This window comes from Canis aureus, chromosome 20 (assembly GCF_053574225.1).
Source record: "Canis aureus isolate CA01 chromosome 20, VMU_Caureus_v.1.0, whole genome shotgun sequence".
Lineage (NCBI taxonomy): Eukaryota > Metazoa > Chordata > Mammalia > Carnivora > Canidae > Canis > Canis aureus.
Genome location: NC_135630.1, coordinates 5807334 through 5822938, shown reverse-complemented (window position 1 = coordinate 5822938; position 15605 = coordinate 5807334). Strand labels below are relative to the sequence as shown.

At 41.1% G+C, this 15605-nt stretch overlaps 1 protein-coding gene across 6 annotated transcripts in view; it reads left to right on the top strand.

Annotated features, from left to right (window-relative positions):
- The window catches only part of GAB1 (GRB2 associated binding protein 1), a 114760-nt gene that overhangs the window by 37465 nt on the left and 61690 nt on the right, over window positions 1–15605 (top strand). Inside the window, exon 1 of one of the 6 annotated variants that reach the window (XM_077860906.1) lies at window positions 13701–13718. The exons of the other annotated variants lie outside the window; for them this stretch is intronic. Coding sequence (XP_077717032.1) covers window positions 13716–13718 — 3 coding nt within the window. The 5' untranslated portion in view covers window positions 13701–13715. Of the gene's footprint in view, window positions 1–13700; window positions 13719–15605 lie in introns of those variants that run through there. 6 annotated transcript variants of the gene reach the window in all.

The following is a 15605-nucleotide window of genomic DNA, read 5'->3' as shown; positions in this document are numbered from 1 at the left end:
TCCCTGCTCAGCAGGGAGTCTGCTTCTCCCTCTCCTTCATGCTTGTGCTCTCTTGCTATCTCTCTCTCTCTCTCAAATTAATAAATAAAATCTTTGGAAAATCAAGTAAAATTAAAAATAAATGCAGAATATTTTAACCCATGGGCTTTTGCAAGCCACATTGCATCTTGTTCCATCCAAATGCTGACTGCTGTCTCCTCTGATAGTAGCTCCTGGAGGGCAGGGACCCACCCTAGCTTATTCATGTTGCCTCCCAGCACTGACCATTCAGTAGGTGTGGCTGAGAGAAAGAGGGAGGTATGGGGGAAAGGAGGGCTGTGAATTAGCCCTACTGCTTTCTGCTTCCCTTTTAAGAATTGAAGTGTCTGAGCTGCATGTCTAGGAGTATGAAGGGTAGTAAATATTTTAGGAAATGGCTTTCCCAATTTTCTGAAAGGACACATCATTTAGTTTCCCAGGGTTGCTACTCTCCAGCCGAACTTCTCAACCTCAGCACTATTCACAGGCTGGCCTGGATGATTCTGTTGTACGGCTGGCTCCGTGTGCATCATAGGACACTGAGTTAGCAGCATCCTTGGTCTCTACCCACTGGATGCCAGTAGTATACCCCACCCCCAGCTCTGACAACCAAAAATGTCTCTAGACATTGCCACATGAACAGGAGGCAAACAGAGACCTACCTACTTCTTGACAACCATTACTGTACAGAAGTTCCTGTCTTGAATAAATGCAGACCAAAGAAACCAGCAAATAATAGAAGTTTGGAGTTGGAAGGGAACTTGGAAATCATCCCCCATGCTGTTCCTCCCTGTGCTCCTCACCCCACCCCCGTTGCAACACATACCACTGTTTTATCCCTAAAGAACCTTATGACCCAGGGGAATTATTGAATATAAAAAAATATATAAGTATTTGAAGTAATAATTGATTTTGGACTGTAGACTTATTTTTGTTCACACATCCTTGGAAAGAGAAGTGTCTCCTCACAGATCTTTGGAAGGAGAAGTATTTCCCTCTAACCAACTCGAAATAAGAAAACATAAGCTTCTGGAAAAAACATAAGGGAATAATGATTCATATTGCAGAAAAATGAAAGGGTAGCACCACTAAAAAGGAATTAAAGACGTATATTGAACATTTGTTCAGATTAAAAAGAATAGTGCAAACTCACTAGGATATGGCTAGGTTTTTGGCATAGGCTTGTGGAGCTGTATGTGCTTCATATTAGGCTATTTTAAGTGCACGTATCTAAAAATAAACAGAAGAGTATTTAATGTATATAATTATTTGGCTTTTTCAAAATGACTTTTTACATCTAGTTATGATAATGGCCTACCCGATGAGATATTTCTACTGTAGGTTAAGTTGTATTTTATAAGGATATTTTCTATCTTGCTAAGAATTCTCACATAAAGGTAAGAACTCCAAAGTAAATATTAGCTGCTTGTGGTTATTTTAAGACTCATCTCCAAAAAAATGAAAAATAAAAAAGACTCATCTCCATAACCAAGAGAATTTGGTTCTCACACTTTGTACCTTTTGATTACAAACAGCTCTAAACAGGTTTATGTTGTACTTCATCGAAGATTATAGAGGATCGGCAGACTGAGACGCTTTGGGACTGAAATTGGGCAATTCAGAGTTTCTCATGCATGCAAGCCACCTTTTGTTTTGATCCCTATCATTCTTGGTCAGTCTGTCTCAACATTCTGCTGGAAGGACTGTCCTGAGTGAGGACACAGAGAAAATGGCAGGATACTGAGCCACCAGGGCCACACAGTACCTGCTGTTGGAGGTAGGGTAACATCCAGTTGGCAGACTTTGGTCAGAACTTTTAGTTGGAGAGTCATGTTTAGAATCCGTTGGTCCTTTCTTGTAGTGTAGGTTTGGTTTCATTTAAGCACAATACAGTCACAAACTTAAACAAGAAGAATGTTTCTGAAAAATCATAGGTATGTTCATTTTTAATAAATCGAAGTATCAGGAGAACTTGCCAATTAAATTTATCCTAATGATCTGGTTCCCTATTGCCATCAAAAGACACTGTGATCACAGCCATGCTCTGATTTATCTTTTTTGTATAAGCTGGAGCGTTTTGTTATTGTTGTTGTTTTTTAATGTTCTGAAACCTATTTTGTGTGATTCTCAGTGAAAACACTTTCAACCATGTATGTTGGTAATTTGTTGAAAATTCATAACTGAAAACCTGCCACTCTGCTTTTAGTACTTGAAATCCCTTTGCAGAGAGACATTTTTCTCAAAACACATTGTTCGGAGGACCTCAAAAAGTTCATTATTGTGGCAAGAAGTCCTTCCTGAACTTTGGATCATTACAATAGTATGCTGATTTATGTCAAGAGTGGATGCAGACTTGAATAACTGTAGAGTCCTGGCAAATGTGAACATGTCAGATGTCTTGGCACAGTTCGGGGGCAGAAGGGGACTTTCCCACTTCTTTATGTAATCCACAACCATAGTATGTGGGAGTTTTATGAAATTTCTTCCGTTATACTGAAATGCTTAGCTTTTCATACCGTACATGCTGCACAGTGAGAGCAAGCTCTGTGTATGTATGCATATATTTAAATGAAAAAGAAAAATGAGATCCAAGAAATTCCTTAAGTTTGCAGTGCTGATTATTTTTAGACTGTGTTCATGTGTTCCAAAAGATCTCTTTTAAGTCAGTTGATTGGAACTTGGAACAGAACTTCCCATAGAAACAATAGTATATGTGGTGGTAAATTTTCCAGATGAGGCCTCAGAGCTTATTTAACCCATCATATGCTAACATGCTTTGCAGTACAAGGGGCAAGGTTGTGTTGCCTGTCAAAACAGTGTTTAATATTATTCAAATTGCAACCTGTTTCAATACTAGAAATTAAATAAAATTTAAGAATTTTTAACAAGAAATAAATTTTATTTCTATTAAAAGGTGGGTTTGAGGGAAAGTAATTTAAGGAGACTTGGTATGGTAGAGAGCTGCAGGGCGACCTGAAGATGCGACACTTAGTGTAGTTTGGGCATCTTGGACATGTAAATGGACCCCTTGAGCCTCAGTTTCTTCAAATGTTGTGGTTGTGAGGGTCAGAGCAGAAAGTGCTCGTGATGGTGAACTGTAATCTGCAAAGCTCTTTACAGATACTCAGTGTAAGTTCTTTCTTTCATTATGAAAATCCTATGACTTGATCTTTCTTTTTCTTGACGTAGGTGTAGTGGTAGCAAAACTCTTTATGCCTAACAGTAATTAATAGGATCCCATTTAGCTCACAGACACAACAAATGCATAGTATTTTGGCCCGTTTCGAAGACAATAACATTTGCTTTTTTGAGACAGATGAAACTCCCAGAGTAACCTCTCTCACACATTTTTCTAGTCTCCAGATCTCTCCTGTCCTTTCCTTGTCTGTGTATCTCTTACTTAATCACCTTCTCAAATTTCACACTAGGGCTCACACTCTAGGCCGGCCCTCCCTGTGGCCTGGCCTCTGTCTGACCTGTGCCTCTGGCCTCAGAGCAGCTCCTTGCTGCTAGCAGACCCTGCAGTTGACCAGTTCTGACCGGGGGCCCTCTTCTGCGTGGGGTCTCCCTGGACACCAGACAGAGGCAACCTGTCCGGGAGGACCCGGCCTTGCTACAGTGCGGCTGGTGTGATAGGCCCAGCCTGGGGCCCCGGGGCCAGGTGTAAGGCTAGAAATGCTTGGGCCTGATCTCCCAGACCTGAGGAGCTTTTCTGGTGGAAGTGGGGTCAGGAAGCAACAAGGGGACTGTGGCCATCACAACAGAGCAAAGCTTTCCCATTTGCTGCCTCATTCACTGGGGAAGCTGGGTGGGGGGACTACTGTATGCTTGTGAGAGTCACAGTAACTCACCAAAGAAGCAAATTGAAAGGGGCTTATGAAAGTATTATTTTTTGGGTCAGAGTTATAAATTTAAGACCAAACATTAAAATAATAACATTTTATACTAGAACAAGTCTTAGAGATCAGGAAATCCAACTTACTCTTTTTAGAGTGGAGTCTTAAGCTGGACGGCTTAACTGATTTGTAGGTGTCTCATGCCTTCCAGTTTGAAACATTTCATAGGACATCCCGAAGACTCTACGTCTGCGCCTCACTATCCCTCTGTTTTCTCTATAAGGTTGGCATGGATTTTGCACAGCTGTGTGTTGGGATCCCTGGATCTGCCGAATAGTCTACAAAGACCAGAAGGGAAGGAGTAAGGAGCCTGCTACACAGTCTCTGATTCCTTCTCCCGGCATAGTCTGAATTAGTGATATTTATTAAAGAAGGCTATTTGTAGACGTTGTAGAGAAAAGAAGTCTGACACAGTTCCTGTTCTTTCAGAGCTTACAGTACTGTATTGTATATCAGTAGAGGGAGCTCATTCTGGGCCTTGCGGCACCCACTGAGTAGGATATTAGCGCACCGAGTTCTAGTTTTGTTTATTCCACTGATTTTTGTTAAGACTTCAAATTAAATTGTTCTTTTTTTTTTTTTTTTTTAAGGTTTTTATATTTACTTGAGAGAGAGAGAGCACACAGGTAGGCAGAGGGAGAAGCAGACTCCCTCCTGAGCAGGGAGCCCCATGAGGGGCTCAATCCCAGGACCCTGAGACTAAGACCTGAGGCTGAAATCAAGAGTTAGATCCCCAGCCGACTGCGGCACCCAGGCACACTGAGTTCTCGGGCCTTAATTTTCTTATCCATGAAATAAGATTAAATTCTGAAGTCTTTATATCTGTACTTTTTGTGAGTCATGTGTCATGATACTTTATTTTAATCATTGGGCTTTTGAACCCTATTATTTATTTCAAGAAATTCTTAGCCAGGATGTGGACACTAATTAATTTATATGCTGATGTGCTAGACAACGTAGCAATTTATTGAACCACAGGCTTGAAAGTGTCTGGAAATGTATAATGGTCCATAGCTTCAATTTTAAGGCAGAACTAGATCCCAAACCCCTATAAAATAATTTGGATTATTATATACCTCATTAGGTTTATAGAATAGAATATGCCTACTTTTGAATATTCACAGGCTTAGAAAGTAGAAAATGATTATTATAAAGAGATTTTGACTTTACAAAGGGATTTAACCACTGAACTCTTTGCAGTAGTGAGTTCTTGTGCATATAAAATATAATATGGTTCGCAGAAGCGTAGTTTATGTGCATCCGGGATATATGGTGGTTTATGTTTACAGTGCGTAGTTCTCCGAGGTCATGCTGAGCATGTGCATACCAAATATGCTTTCTGTTACCTAACTGGGAATTTTGTGTGGTTTGAGAGGCTTTTTTGCAGTCGCGTTGGAATTTTACAGACCTTTCTGCCCTCACTCTCGGTGTTTCTCCCTGTTCATGCAGCATTTGGGAGATCATTTAAGGTCATTGGATGAGGCACCAGTTAGGAGATGAACCTCTGAGTGGGGAGGTCGGATACTTTCTGTAGCAGCAGGAACACAGACCATGTACAGTTTTAGGCTCCATCGCCAGGACTGCCTTCAACTAGCTTTAAGCAAGGTACTTAACCCCTCAGAATCTCAGTTTTTCATTAGTAAAAGTGGGAATGATAATAACAATAATAATAGTATTAATAATGCTCATATGATGGGTGAGGGCATTTATCTTTTCTGAAGGAGCTGACGTAAAGCAGACACGCTGCCTTCTCCCTGCAGCGCAGGGGGGGGGGGGAGCAGCCAGACAGCAGGAACGAACTCTGGGAGTAAGTTCCTAAGGCTGCCCTGCGGTTTAGGCTAGAGAGCTGCTGGTCTAGCAATGTGGGATGGTCTGGTACGGTGGTTAAACCCTTGACCTCTAGACCCAGGAGCCTGGGTTCTCCCTATTAGCTCTGCGCTCTTGGAAAAGTGAGTTATCTGTTTACTGCCTCAGTTTCTTGATCTGTAAACTGAGGCTATTAGCACTTCAGTCGTCAGGTTGTTGGGAGATCCCATGCTAATCTGTGTAGTGTTCAGAACAGTCCCCGGCACGTGATAAGTCTGTGTTTACTGCAGTCTGTTGCCATGCAAAATCTTTGTTTGTTAGAGTTTAATGCAAACTACAAAAACGTTGCATGGAATGACGACCAGCTTTTAAAGATAACTGGTGTTTTCTATTGAGGAGGCTGTTAGTTCTGAGCTAGGCCAGTTTCTGTAGCAGGAGATGGGGTTGCTCTTAGGAGTCTGCATCAGCTTTCATCTCTTCCCCTCTCCCTGCATGGCCACTCGGTGCGGCTTTTGTTATTAATGTGGAGCAGTTGAAGTCACTGCCTTGGGTGCAGGCCAGGCCAGTGTTTCTGTGGGCATATATTACTTCCCTGGACTCTGGCAGGAGCGGGATGGTGGGAGTCAGAGGTACCGGGAAGCTGTCCTTTAGAGGTGTGTTTGCTGTCTTTGCCGCATTGATGCTGATAGATCAGAATCCTATTTAATATCTTGGTAATGTTTTCTCTTACCCTATAATCTGCCCATCTCTTTGAGCTGTCATCTTGCTCGTTCTCTGGTTAGACAGACTAATGCTGTTTGCTATGCGTCTTTCTCCATTGTTGTTTCATTGTTGAAAATCTCTTCAGTTAACTAAGCATTTGTTTCAGGCAGGTAAAATTTCTCTATAAAGATGTATATTTCTGTAAGATTATATGTATCCTATAGGATATATATGACATTTGGCGATTATACAATACAGATGATACAATCTGTATTGCTTTTTTTTTTCTCTGTAAATAAAATAATCCTGTGTGGGGGGGGATATTTATTGAAATAGCAAGTGAAAGTGTGCTTTCTCTCAGGAATGGTGTAATTCGAGAACACATTTTTATTTTCTGCTCTACTTTCGTATTTGAGGCTTGGGAGACTATGTTTTTGTTTTAGAAAAGCGATGGAATTTTATCATTTTCCTGAAACTCCCTACCTTCACCTTTTCCTGAAATATTTTTTCCAAGTCCAATTTTCTTTTGTTAAGAGGCTCTATCATTTAAAAAGTAAAGGAGTCTGGTTAGTTTAGGCCTTTTCGGTGATCCTGTTGGCTTTTTACAAAAGAAGAGACTGTTTGTCTGAGCAGCAGCAGTTGGAGGATCATATGACCATTAGTGTGAAACTTGGGGCAGTGATTTGTGAGCTTGAGCTTTTACGGTTTTTTGTTTTGTTTTGTTTTCTGTTTTTTGTCTTTCATTATCTGCAAACAGATAGGTTGCCTCAGACCCTGTTGTGCCTCGTGACTTGGGGTAGGAGATACGTTCTCCGATTTTAGACTTTATCCTAACTTCTCCCAAATTGTGGGGATTTTCTAAGGTTTTAGTAACTCCCATTGTGAAATGGAAACTGATTTCTAGTTGATTTTAGCTACTGCTACATTGTGACATGCACAGAATTTCTTTCCAATTTGACAGTTGTTTTCTCAATTTGAAAGCAGTAATTGTGAATTAGAATTCCTGGAAATATTATTCTTCCATAATGATATGTCACAGATGTTTGAGTGCCACACATTCCTCGTTCCATTTTTAATGTCAATTTAGTGGAGATGAAATGTGGAGAATAGCTGTGTGTTGTAATAGGTGTGGGCCCTCTCTCCAGTGGCTTGCTCTGTGTGCTCTGGTACCCCTCCGTTCTTCCTCAAGTGTCCACTCTTGGAACATTGAGACTTGGTGTGTTGTTAAATATGTCCGTTTCTGAGACATTTATACCCATAGATGTGGACCATTCCCCAAACCACATTCTGCATCCTCACAGAACGTAGGAGAAAGCTGTGCTGTTAGTGTCATGATAGTCTTTCTAGTTCTTTTAAAAATGTATACTTTCGTGAGATGTGTTCTAGAAGACTTTGGAATGCTGAGAAGAAAATAAAAACCACTTAGTTTTTATTAGTTTTACCACTAAGAGAAAAACTGCTGTTAAAATGTTGAGGTATTTACTTCCTAATTTTCTGTGTGTATTTAAATAGATACATAGTTATTCTTTTATAAGAATGTAAACCTTTTTGAAACCTTTTTTTTTTTTTTTTGGCATAGCAATATAATGTGAGAACATTTTCCGCATTCCAAAATGTTCTTTGAAAATACGATTTTCAGTGGCTCTATGATATGGCATCTCTTTGGCTCTGGAAATACTTAAAGATGTGCCAAATTAAAAAGTCCATTTTGAGGGTAAGGTCTTACTTCCTATTTTAAAAATAATTGGCTTACAAAGTAATTGGGAACGTGTTAATTTTGTGCTCAAGATAGATTTACGTATTCTTCATTACATTTCTGTAACAAAATATTTTCTTTATGTAATCCTTGATACGGTAACAATTATAATAATTAATTTTTAAGTAGCCACTCATAACTGAAGTGAAATTTTCAAATATCTACTTATCCTATTCAAGAAATCAAACTAGTTTTGAAATAGTTCCTCCCTTCAAATTTGAAATAAGGTTAAAATTTTTTGCAACTGAATTTTGTGTTCATCTATGATGAACAGTTGGTGCCATTGGCTGTGCTTTAATTTTGGGGTCAACTTGACTTTCCTTGTGCCTCCAGGCTTTATAGAACAGGAAAGGCCATGTGGTCCAGGAAATGGAGCCAGATGGTCCCCACAGTGGGTGGTGGGTGCCAGGCCCCCAGCAGAGACGGATGCTACACCCGGCAGAGTAGGGTCAACAGCAAATGTCGGTGGCATTGCTCACCCTTTCCTGGAAAGAAAAAATCCTCCCCTCTGCTGGCATAGTTTGAAACTACTTTGCAGGCTCCATTCAGCCTGGTGTAGCAGGTGTCCAGACAGTTGACTGCTAATGGGCAGTGGAGGAGGAGGTGGTGGCACTAGCAGGGACCAAGTTGGCAGCCCCCGTGGCTCTCTCATAAAATCCACATTCTGGCATTCTCAGTGTCTTTCAAAGGAATCTGGGTAAGCCATTAAACTTATGTCATTTTGGTTTACTTGGCTCTTTAAGGGGGGTGGTAATTAAACCAAGTAGAGTAAATTTCAGTGGTACTCTTCAGTTGAAGATTGAAGCCTGGAATCACAAAACCATCTCTAAATATCACCCTAGAATTGACAACTATGGCTTGTCCTTGACACAAGGGAGTTGATTTGTGGGAAAATGTACGTTTGAGAGTCACATGTCCCCAAGTTTACATATCTGAGCAGTTACTTAGCGGTATGACTTTGGGCATATTTCTTAATGTCTCTGAATGTCAGCTCAGATGTAAACATGATCGTAATAATAATTGCTTTCAAGATAATGAGAGCTTGTATAAGTGCACGCAACAGAATAAGCTTTCACTTGATATTAGGTCCTGTGATGATGACAGATTGGTACAGAGTCATCTGACCAGTGTGTGGGTTTGTAATCCTTCCACAGCCCTGCAGCAAGTCATTTGGTCTTGAGAATACAGCCTCATACACTTGAGCTAGACCTGAAAATGCAAAGCTGTATAAAAACAATGTACCAAAAAAAAAAAAAAAAAACAATGTACCAGAATACGGTGACCTAATAGGCTAAAAGGTTTGGGGGGCTTTTTTCTTCTCATTCTGCCTTTGAATAGTCCAGATGGTCCATCCTGGTTCAGGACTAGTTTTGGTACTTCACTAGACATATTCCTTCCATCTTTTTTCTCTGCCATCCCGGGGTGTTGCCCCCATCTTCACAGTCAAAAATGACTCCCCATGATGTCTTTTCAGCCCAAGAAGAGGGGGCTGATCTAGAAGTTGTACAGATCATTTTCACTCCCAGCCTATTAGCCAGAACAGAGTCACATGACCACAGCTAGCTGTAAAGGAGGCTGGAAAACATCTTTTAGCAAGTCAGCTGCTCTGTGAAAGCTTCTGTTAGTATAGAACAGGGGTCAGCAAAGAATGGTCTGAGCATCAAATTAGCTACCTGTCATTGTCAATAAAATTGTATTGGAAAACAGCTACTCCCATTTGTTTATGAATTGTCGGTGACTGCCTGCACACTGTAATGGAAGAGTTACGTAGTTGTGCCACATACCGTATTGCCTGCAAAGCCCAAGGAAGCTATTACCTGGTCCTTTATAGAAGAAGTTTGCTGGCTTACTACCGAAAAAAAAAGGTGTTACTGAATGGTCGGTCTATCACAGCCACTAACTCAGGAAGCAGCTAATCTCTGGCGTGGTGCCCCAGCCAACTGCTTGTTCCCAGGGAATCCCAAGGGGGCTGGACAAACCAAAAGCATAGCACCTGGCCGGGCTGGCCAACACTGTTGCCGAACAAACTCGAATAAACTTGGCAAGAAAAGCCAGTAACTCAAGAGGTGTGGGTTTGGAAAAAAGAAAGAAGAAATTTATTTCTGGTCTGGTAGTGGGGGAAGTGACAGGCTCAAGCCTTAATTGAACTCTCCACCTTAAGATGGACACCTAGAGTTTTCTAGGAAGAGGTTCAGGGTCTTCTAGGCATTCCATTGCTATCAGGGCTTTTCTGGACTAGTGGTTGGAATGTTTCACCAATTGTCAGTGCTTCAAGAAAATGCCCCAACTCTTGGGGTCCATAGTTGAGCAAGAGGGTTCGTTGATAAGAGGAAATGAGTATTCTGGGAGCAACTGGTAGTCTCTACCACTGTAAGGGGCCTGGTAAGTAGGGTGAGTCACTGCCTTAGAAATTCAGAGTCAAGACTCTTAAGACTAGTAACCCACTGGGCAGTGAGCTGGTATGCAACTAATTGTTGAAGAAGCAGTGTTTAAGGAATGATTAAAGGCGCCTCAGCATGAAGTGATTTGGTGGAGGTGAAGGGGGAGGATACAAAAGGTTGGTTACTAAAATGAGCTTCCATTTTTAAAGTAGAGCATTAGGGCAGCCCCGGTGGCGCAGCGGTTTAGCGCCGCCTGCAACCTGGGGTGTGATCCTGGAGACCTGGGATCGAGTCCCGCGTCAGGCTCCCTGCATGGAGCCTAATTCTCCCTCTGCCTGTGTCTCTGCCCCTCTCTCTCTCTCTCTCTGAATGAATGAATGAATGAATGAATGAATGAATGAATAAATAAATAAATAAATAAATAAATAAATAAATAAATCTATCTTTAAAAAAAAATAAAGTAGAGCATTATTGGGGCACCTGGGTGGCTCAGTTGGTTAAGTGTCCATCTTTGGCTCAGGTCCTGATCCCAGGGTCCTGGGATTGAGCCCGAGCTTTGCCCCTGGCTCCTTGTTGAGCGGGAATCTGCCTCTCCCAATCCCTCTGCCCCTCCCCAATGTATACTCGCGCGCGCGCTCTCTCTCTCTCTCAAATAAATCTTTAAAGTAGAGCACTATAGCTCAAGTATCCTCCCTCCCCTACTTGCAGACCACTTCTCCAGCTTGCATTTGACCTTGCTGAATTCCCACTGTCAATCTTCTTTGCTCATCGTCTTGTCCCTGGTCTCCTGGCCTGATGCCTCAGCCTCTTCCATATCTGCTAAGTAACCTCCTTTTAAAGTGTGGCTCATATGTTATTCTCCTTTAAAGGATTTCCAGTAGATCCCATTACCTACTCAATAAAGGCTCAGCTCCTTGGGTTGTCACTCCGAGTCTTCCGATTCTTTGGGCCTAATCTTAATTTCCTGTCCTGTTTTTCTTCACCTCCTCCCACTGGGGGCTGTAGCCTCACAGAAAACACCTCCTCCTCACTCTGCTCTTTTGCTATTTCTGTGTATTTGCTCTGGTTGTCTCCTTAGCCTCACACTATTGAAAGCCTTTGGGGACCTAGGACTAGGACTGGCACGTGGTAGGCACATTCACAGCTGGGGCAGATGGGGGTGCTGACTTCCTTCTGTTAGCTCCCACATTTCTGTTTCCCTTTCTAGCTGAGCCCATTCTCCCAATCTAAGATAAGCTTTCCCTCCTTGAAAGCTTTGCTTGTATCTCTTGTAGTACTCCCTGCTTTCTGTGTGGTGTTTGAGTAACTGTGTATTTCTAGTTTGGCAGAGGCTATTAGGTTTCTGAGGCCAGGTCCAGAAGTCACTGGGCTGTGCAGTCTTCACTTTGACATAAGACAGGTTGGTCGGTGCTACAGTGATGCTGTTTACAAACGGTGCCATCTACAAATTAATGCCTCTCACTGAAAACTGGCATTTACTACCTGGAGGAACTTAGGTACAGATGAAAATAGAGCTCTAATAATTGCATTCAAAATGAGTGCCAGTTAAGATTTTAAAAACCCAGAGCCATTTTTAGCTAGCTTATAGTGAAAGAACACTATATTTTTAAAAGTGTTTTTTTAAGACCTGAAGCAGCATTTGAATGCAGTCATATTTGGAAGTTTTAAACAGTTCCTTGGAAAGCCAAGGCTGAGCCAGAAATCAGATAGTGCTTTTTGGGAGGCATAAGGAGGAGCATGTGTGCAGAACTCCCTGAGAGCAGGAGCTGGGCCACCTGTGGGGAAGCCAAGTGGGCCACTCCCAGGGCAGGATTGGGGCATTTTCTCAGCCTTCCTGCTGGAGACCTACATTATCACATGGAAAGCCTCTCAAAAGTCACCCCCATAATACTCACAGAAAGTAGTATTTTCACAGCTTTGTCTTTCCATAGTTGGTAATCAAATGTAAAAGAGCTTTTATTTTTATAGAAATGATTGGCACGGTAGAGTGCCAACTCTCTCTTCTTCTGTCTTTTTAAGCAAACCTAGAATGAGGAGACCAATCTAAATAATGAAATACTTGCTTATGCTGGCAAGGAATTCATGTTCACTCATCTCCTGTTAATTAAAACCTAGTGAGGTTGGCGACAGTGTTGGGAAGCAGGTGGATAAGGAGGAATCTTCAGTGTGTATTCAGACCTTGTAAAGGCTTGGAAGAAAGTATCCTCCCTAGATAGTGGTGAGGCTTCCCCTGCAAGTCCAGGAGCTGATGCTGAGAGCATAAACAAACACACAGTACTTGCAGCCCTTCTGACAGAGTCAGGAAAGGACGGATAGAAGGGTTTTCTTTTCTTACAGGCTGTGCATTTTGCCATTATTAGAATGTAAGACAGTTTATTCTGGAATTTTCGCTCAAGCTTAAGTTAAGGTCAGAAACCATTACCATTATGAGAAAGTCCCAATGTTACCTTGGCCTCCTAGGATTCTTTTACTTACTGTTCTGGGTCCAGTGTCTGGTACAGACTCAACAGACAGCAAGTGTTCAATGCATATTTATTGAACAAATTAATAAATGGAGTCTGGCACTTAATTGTAAGAACTTTCTAGAAGATTAAATGGATTCTTAAGAAAAATGATTTTTTTTTAAGAGCTGAAATAAAGTCCCCTTCATACCTTCCCCTCTCACACCTCTCCTATACATACGTCCCTAGCAACTCTCCTGGTTTTAGTTTGAAAAGTTTGGGAGGAGTGGGTTTGAAGATGTGTGGCCTCATATTACTGAAGGGAAAACCCCAATGTTGTGTAAGTATTTCATGGGCCCTTTCATAACAAACACAATATTAAACACAGCCAAAAAGTTTGTTTTGAATTAATCCTGTGTCTTAACAGCCCTGAACTGAGGTACAGATCTAGGCTTTGTGTGTAACATAATAGAATGTTGGAAATGGAGTAAAAAGTTTCAACCAGAAGACTGTTTCAATCTGCCGGCTTGCTGTGTGATTACTTTGAAGTTTTGGGGTTTTATACAAATTTAGCTCTTCAATATACTAAATTAAAGCTTTTTGTGAATAAGTCTAATATGATTTATATTCCTTAATTTTGAGCTCATAATATTTCTCCTGTAGGTATGTAAGAGATAACACAGAAGAAAAATCTCAGTAAGAGTGAGATACTTGCATGGTAAGGAGTAGTTTCCTTTTAAGAAACACTGTGGTATGGTTGGGCATCCGAACTATGTGTTGTACAGATCTATAGTTGACCATTGCACTGTCCTTCCTACTCTTCCCTTGGAAAACTCACTTAACCCTCTGAGTCTGTATTTCTTCAGCTGGAAAATGGGAATAATACCATACTTTCCTTAGAAGCTCATTAATGAGATAATTCATGTGAAGCACTCAGAACAGAGATACATAGAGTGTTTGCATCAATTACGGTAAAGTCTATGCTGCTGAAATGAAGAGACCCCCCCCCCCCCGCCACCTATAGTGAATTAAAGGAGATATAACTTTACTTATTACTCGCATAAACCGGGAAAACCTTGCCCCCGGCATCACAGAGTCCCATCTACATGGTTGAGGCAAGCCACATCTGTGTCCCAGCTTGAAGGTCATGGGGGGGCGTTGGGTGGTGCAGGGAGTGTGGAGACATGCTCAGTGCATATAAGCCCAGATCCAGAATTGGTACACATCCCTGCCATTCGCTTCACCTGGTCGCATCCGGCTGCTGGGGAGGCTAAGAAATATCATTTCTAGCTGGACAGCCCTGTACCCAGTTAAAATTCATTCACTGTGAAAGAATGGAAGAGCAGATTTGGGCGAGCAACGTGGAGTCTGCATCACAGTACCTAATAAATGCAGCCATTATTTATCTATTAAAAAATAACATTTTATATAAGAGTTTAAATATCCTTGTTCCAGGGGAAGAGGAATCAAAGACCTGCAGCAGCAGAATTTTTTGTCCCATAAGATCTTAGTAGTTTTGGGGAAGGGGGTCCTTGAGTATTGAGGCTCAAATCCAGGTAAGCCTTGAGGATGGATCAAAAGGTCAAGAGGGTAGAAAGGGTGGATAAAAGGTAAATGGGGTGGGACTGTGGTAAAGGAGTGAATGCCCGTTTAGCTGTGCTCCTCCTTCCTCTCTGTCGGCCACTTAGGGGAAAGACTTAATCTGTAAATTAAACTTAACCCTTTATCTGACCTGGCAAGGACAAAGTACAACAGCTTCTAAAGAAAGTTTTTCTAGGAGCAGGATAGTCATCTTAAAGCACAGAAAGGAAGGCAGGGAAGAGGGGACTTGCACAGGCCATACAAAAGTACAGCATTTTAAGAAGCACATAAATACTCATTGAGATTATATCTGATTTGTTACTGTTGTCATTTTAAAAAATAGAGGTAAAATGCATATGTTCCTGAATTTAGAAGAAAGTGCTTCAGGTAAAAATTATGAAGTAACGAAGTTTTCTCCAGACAAAATGTACAGATTCTTAAGGACAGCTAAGTTGAGAGAAAATATCCAGTGTTTTAGCAAATATTTTTAAACCTTTATTAATGTGATCTCCTCTAGTTAATTTATCTGTGTGTATTTACCAATTGCTGAGAAATAATTATAAGGAATGAAATCATATCCTGATTTGCTCCATATATTGCTCCGTAGTATATTCTTTTAAATCTGCATTTTTTAGGCTTGCTGGGTAACTTGCTCTGGACTCTTTGTCTGCAAGTAATGCTCATATGTTTGATAACGGGGTCATCTTAAAGAGCAGACATCTGTTTTTGTTTTTGTAAGTAACCCATTGCCTAACTGCTAAAAATAGTTGTAGTCATTTTAAACTACATTTTAAACAGATGGTCCAAAGCTGATATGAAAGAAAGAAGTGAATCTGTTTTTGAATTTTTATTTTCCCCCCACCAAAACGGCAAAAATAAACAGTAATACCCTGAACCAAATCTTATCTAAATGTTTATCTCTAAGGAATAAGTTTCCTAAGAGGTGGGATTTGTAGATTTACCTGTTTGAGTTGGTAGAGTCAAAAGCCAAAATAAAGTGCTTAAATTCCTACTTTCTGATTGC